The sequence below is a fragment of the Arvicanthis niloticus genome, chromosome 8 (genome assembly GCF_011762505.2).
Source record: "Arvicanthis niloticus isolate mArvNil1 chromosome 8, mArvNil1.pat.X, whole genome shotgun sequence".
Taxonomy (NCBI): Eukaryota; Metazoa; Chordata; class Mammalia; order Rodentia; family Muridae; genus Arvicanthis; species Arvicanthis niloticus.
This window is the reverse complement of record NC_047665.1, coordinates 3,334,900-3,340,839: the sequence shown is the minus strand read 5'-3', so window position 1 is coordinate 3,340,839 and position 5,940 is coordinate 3,334,900. Positions and strand designations below refer to the sequence as shown.

The window sequence follows — 5,940 nt, the reverse complement described above, 5'->3', positions numbered from 1 at the left end:
AAGGTTACACAGACACCATTTTTCAAACAACAATGAAATCTGAAAGTTTCACACATGTTTTGAGACCACAGTTGAGGGTTTGTACCTCAAAATCTAATTAAGATTGCAATATGGGCCTAATGACAAAAAGAATCTCCCAGCTTCCCCTAAAACACCACCTTCACCTTTACCGGATCTTTACACTCAATGGCACTTTTGAGTGAGAGAGGCCACCAAACCCAAAACAGAAGGAAGCACCATCAGTCTTTTCAATGTAAAAATTTTATAGAAATTGTATACATCTTGTAAAAAATTAAAATCCAAGCTCATGAATGCCAAGCTGCTTACAGCCATAGAGTGCCAGTTGATTTTAACTGGAATAAAATGTTTCAGAATTCACACCATAGCATGGGACTCAAGTGACTCAGCCACCATTGCCCACAGAGCTGAGGCTGGTCCACAAAGGGGAAAGCCCTCCTTGGTACATGCCACCCTCCATCTCCTTGTTGTCCAGCAGCTCATACGATAGGGTAAGAAGCTTCGGAAGCAATTCCACAGTTGTTGTTCCGGTCTTTGGCCATCTTTATGTAGCCATTCATGCCCCAGTCTTCACCCCAGCTGGAAGAAAAACATGCGTCTCATTTAATGGAAAGAACACAGAGCAGCACCTTCATTACATTGACTCTCCTTTGAAACACAGATACAGATGTTGAAATACACGAGGAGAGTGAAAAGCCATCACGTTTGGCTCAGTACTAGAAATGCAGTGGTTCAAATTCAATCTTAGCTGTCTCCAAACTATGTCAGAGTCTTATGGTTACCACACCCTAAAACTTCTGTATTCAAAATATGTGGTATAAATGCTAAAACCTACACCCAAATACCACCTGAAAACTGTGCTTTCCCCTTAGTGTTTCAAACGTGAGTGTTTTTGACTATTTATACCTGTTCTTGACCAGCCAGTACTTCCTGCCATCTGATTCTTCACCATAGCCAACCACCAGGACAGCGTGATCCAGATTAGTGCTGCTACAGTCTGGCTCATAGTACATGCCTGGAAGGTAAAACAAAGCCAAATGAGAGGCTCCTGTGACCCCCACAGTGTCTGCTGTCACCGTCAATAATAGAAACATTTCTAGTTTCAGGGGCCAGACAGGACTGATTTGGTGTTAGTAAGGTTTGGGATATCAGCTCTTATGTAACATAATGAAAGTAAAGGTTAGCATACATCCTCAGGAAAGCACTTGCTCGGGAGGCTGTAAGAAACCCCAAGCCGCTTATAAAGTATATAGAAACCACATGAAACACAAAATATGGGTGTCAAGAAGCACCTCTGGGACTGAACTACAGAAATGGAATGTTTATTTAAAGTCTTAAAGAGTCAGCGACTTCAGAAAACTCAATAAAATTAGGTTACATAAAACACTTTCTTGCTTACTTAAAAAACAATGGTGGGCACATGTTCATAAGACTGTCCTTAATGTCAAGTAAAAGCAACACAGTTAAATATTGCTCCCGTTGAGTGTCACACCTATAACTTAAAGTGTTTACATTAAATGTTGATACAGTGATGAGCTGTGGTGGAAACATAACTCTTCCTTATGGTCACTGTAAAGAGAGCACTTACCCCCCTTGTAGAACTGGAACGACTCGTGCTTAGTATCAATTCCAACTGAGACAGGCCCCACAGTGGCCACAGCCGTCATCAGGGCATCTTCACCAGACTGGACGTTCACAAAGCCCATGACTTTAGCAGCAGAGTTTTTAGGATTGTACCTGCACGTTCCATTCTTTGAAAAGCAAAAGAGAAAAAGGAAAGGTTACTGTCATCCAGCTCCTGGGGAACACGAGTCACTCAGAATTACACTCAGCTGAGCTCTTATCCATTTAAGTGACTCAGCATTTGCTGCTGAGGCTCTCCAAGTGTACGTGTCTATAGAATGTCACCGGACCTGACAAGCTGGTAGATTTCAGTGGCTAATAAAACTTAGCTCATGTGCCTTCAATAACACCCCGTGGGTATTCCTATAGATAAGAAATTTCACAGTGTAGAAGTCTCTGTTATTTGTAGAATAGTTTGCCTGTACTCCATATATACAGAAGCAGGAACAGCTACACAGAAACCATGGAATGGAATGAGCATGCAAAGAATGACATTTGTGATAGCACCTGGGATAATGGGGTAGATTACATCATGGGAAGATGAGTTCTTAGGACAATCCACTGTCTGCAAAATTGTTTGTAAAGCCCAAGCTGGTGTAAAAGCATAGGATCATACTTACCAGTGCTTCATATGGGTAGGACACACTGGTGTCCAAGCCTCCATTGTCCTTCACGTATTGGAAGGCCAGTTCTGGCAAGCCACCAATACAGCCTTGGTTGCCATTTGACCAGGAGCAGTCTATCAGGTTCTGCTCACTCAGAGGGACTAGTTTGCCTGTTTTCCTGAACATTTGTCCTACTAGGGAACCAACTGCACTAAAAGCCCAACAAGAGCCACAAGAACCCTAGAAAAGAAATAAAAAGCTGTCACCCACAAGATAAATAGAGATGTTTGGCAGCAATTCTCATGACAGTAATTCTACAAACAGTGTGAGCTGTAAGAAGCTCCACCATCAGCAAGCCAAGGTTGATCTTTCCTTTCTGGCTTCCTGGTGGACAGTGATACCTGGAATGTACTGTGTGTCCTACCTGGTTTTTCACAGGAGTCACATAGCCATGTTCTCTCCAATCCACAGACTTGGGGACATCGCCCAGTAAGGGCTCCCGGAAGACCTTCATTATCATCTTGGACTTCTGGCCTTGAAAGCCAGTCATCAATCCCCTGAATTCTGTATTGGTCTTTAAGAGAAAGTAAACAAATCATTGCAAATGGAGAGATGACTTACAGTGAATTGGAGAGGAAGGACCATGTTCCAAAATCCACGTCACACTCACCAAATCACCAAAGGCGTTCATCTCTAAGCTGAAGCCATGCTTCCCCTTCTGATAGTCCTTGTTGTGTAGGTTGATCATTTTCATGTTGTTCTCCCACACTGCTCTCTTCTGTCCTTCTTCATTCTGAAGAGATACAGTGTGTGGTCTTTCTACTTCAAGCCCAGCCTTAGTTCCCTCAGTGGGCCTGCTGCTATAGCCAATAAGAACCAAGGGTGTCTGTCCACCTCTGGAAGCCATAACCCAGGCCCTGTGGTAACAGGGTGGTTTGCCATCAGTGCTCACAAAGCATGCCATGTGGTCAGGCCTGGGAGAAACTGCTTCTACAACATAACATCTACAGATTTGCCACAGCAAGGACCACTGTCTCTGTGTTGCCCCTGGACATGTCCATGGTACCAACCGTGTTGTATGTTTTCCCATGTTTTGTCTTCCATTCCTCCCAAACAGCATCCAAACTGGGATCATGTGTTGGCGCGGCTGAGACCAACCCCAAGTAAAGGGTTGCCAGGAGAAAAATTGGAGTCATGCTTCCAAACCCTAGAAGTGGAGAAGAGATGAGGTTTTGGTTTCTTCTTCAGAAATTCAGGCTGCTGCAGTGGAATAAAATTATTTGAATCATACTATCTATCACCTTACTTACACCCTACCCAACTTTGGCCCCCTGAAAGTTCTGGTGACTTCCTGGGATCTCCATTCACCATATGTTGCATCCCCACCACAGGTGTGCTAAGGTTGGGTCGATACTCTCATTCCTGAGGGAGCTGAATGATGCTACAACGAATCTCTCTAGGGTGCTCCTCCAGTATCAGCACCAAATATGTCTTGATAGAGCTGTGGGGGCTCACCTGGGATGTTCACAGCTGGGCAGGTGTGCTTCACAGTCTCAGGTCTTCAGAGGTTGCTGAGATCCCAGGCTCTGACCCAGCTGCATGTGAATCCAAACTTTATATCCCAAACTGTGGCTCCAGGACAGTGTCCCTGCTCAGCTGTTCTTTCCTGTGTTTGGCCAGGTGAGCTACTGGCCTAGACCTCCAGGCTATGGGACTTCAGGCACATACTGACACTGATTCTCACCCTGACCTGGGACATTTGGTGTAAGCTGCCTTGGTTAACTGTGGGGAAGGGAGCAGTGGGTTCCTGCTTAGGAAAGTAGAGTGTGTGAGTCTTGTGACATTAGCTGAGAAGGTGCTCTCACAGAGGGCTTGGCACATGGCTCAGGTTAGAAAATTCTAGCTAATTATGTGTGGATTTCCATCCCAACCCTGCCTTTTCCTTGGAAGTAGAGATTTTTGTTAAAATCATTGCTACTGCTTCCTTGTGAGTAATTATATCCTAGCCCAGTGTTTCCTCTGTAAGTCACTTCTAAGCTGGGTCTCCTGGGAGTTACAGACTCTAGGCCCATTCTCTCCATGTCAGGGAGGAGGAAAAATGGGCTTCTCAGAATCTCTATAGGCAGGCAATCCCCAAACAAGGCAAAGATGGTCACAGGCACCCCAAGTTTGGACTGCGGTGGGGGTGTCTTGAGACTGCAGTGCACTTGTAACTCATCTCATCCTGACTGCTCACTCTGGATCTTCCTTCTCTGGTATGTTCAGTTACAGGGAAATTTGTGAAGAATTTGCATAAGCCTAGGTGGAGAACAGGGAAAGTGACCAGGACTTTGGAATCTGCTTTGATTGGCCCTCTGAACTTACAGAATGTTTTCTCAATTGCTGCCTTAGGGTTGACTTTAAGGATGTTACTTTCACAGTCACTGATGCTGGGAATGTGAAAGAGTTTGCACACATTTTAGGTGAAGAAAACACGTAAATCTATAATGTGTACATAGTAGCACTTAACATTGAACAAATGAGGAACAATAACCCAAAGTTTATTCAACCTTCAGTTTTTATAAAAGGTATATTGTAGAAAACATCTTTTGGGAAAATAATACAGTCATCTTTCTTGAACAACCTTTGTTGAGCATGTTCTGAGTTCTTTTACTAAAACAACCATTGTGATTGTATTTATTATTTCAATTCTTATTTGGATTCAATCAATACCATATATATATATATATATATATATATATATATATATATATATATATCAGACACGTGACTTTTTCATTGTGATACAGTATACCTAAGAGGAAATTCTAACAATTCCAGACATGCAGTTCAATGTCCTTAGTGTCATGCTCACTGTCTTATATGTGTCCCTCAACCCTTCCCCCATCTCTCTCATCAGACTCCCTGAACGTCACTCCAATGTTTGGGTATGGGTGTCATCATTTCAGCTGCTGGATGGAGCCTCTCAGAGGACAGTTACACTAGGCTCCTCTCTGCAAGCATAGCAGGGATTGGTGCTTGCCCATGGACTGGGACTCAAGTTGGGTCAGTTATTCATTGGCCATTCTTTCAGTCTCTGCTCTATCTTTGTCCCTGCATTTTTTTAGGCAGTATTAGTGGGTGTGTTAGTGTCCTTATCCGTCCACTGGGGGTCCTGCCTGGCCACAGGAAGTGGCCACTTCAGGTTCCATATCCCAACTGCTAGGAGTTTCAGCTAAAGTCACCCCCATAAACTCCTAGGAGCCTCCCCCAGTCCAGGTCTCTGGCACATCCTAAAGATGCCCACTTCCTCACCAGCTGCAGATTTCCATTAATTCTCCTGGCCCTCTGGCACTCTCTCCTGGGTCTCCCCACACCTGATCCTGAACCTCTATTCCCTCCTCATGCCCTCTCCCATCCAGTTCCTTCCCTCCATCTGTCTTCTATGACTATTTTATTCCCCCTTCTAAGCATCCTTGCTTGGGTCTTTCTTCTTGTTTAGCTTCTTTGGGTCCATGGAGTCTCAAGGTCTCTATCAGCTTCCTAAGATGGGATTTAAGGTCATAGTATTGTTCTTCAGGTGTATTAGGCTATCCAGGGCTTTCTGTAGTAGGATAGCTCGGTTCTAATAGTACCATGTTACCCTGGCTTTTGTTAGTTGTGTTCTTGCACTGGCCTTTAGCCATCTGGTTGTCTCTGGTGTTGGCTGGCCTGG

General features: G+C 44.2%; 1 protein-coding gene across 1 annotated transcript; it reads right to left on the bottom strand.

Moving 5' to 3' along the window:
- Positions 1–497: 497 nt before the first annotated feature.
- On the bottom strand, positions 498–3,442 carry LOC117713887 (procathepsin L-like). Its single transcript, XM_034510405.2, has 7 exons — positions 3,317–3,442; positions 2,917–3,039; positions 2,671–2,820; positions 2,262–2,486; positions 1,607–1,769; positions 925–1,033; positions 498–597 (listed from the first exon to the last, which is right to left on the bottom strand). The coding sequence occupies exons 1-7, from the start codon at positions 3,440–3,442 to the stop codon at positions 498–500; spliced, it is 996 nt and encodes a 331-aa protein (XP_034366296.1).
- Positions 3,443–5,940: the final 2,498 nt, after the last annotated feature.

Bases quoted from the DNA above. Each gene is read 5' to 3' on its own strand.
- LOC117713887 (XM_034510405.2), bottom strand. From the start codon at position 3,442: ATGACTCCAATTTTTCTCCTGGCAACCCTTTACTTGGGGTTGGTCTCA. The intron at 3,040-3,316 runs GTTGGTACCATG...GTATCTCTTCAG, and splicing joins ATGGGAAAACATACAACACG to AATGAAGAAGGACAGAAGAG. The intron at 2,487-2,670 runs GTAGGACACACA...TTTCTTTTCTAG, and splicing joins TGACTCCTGTGAAAAACCAG to GGTTCTTGTGGCTCTTGTTG.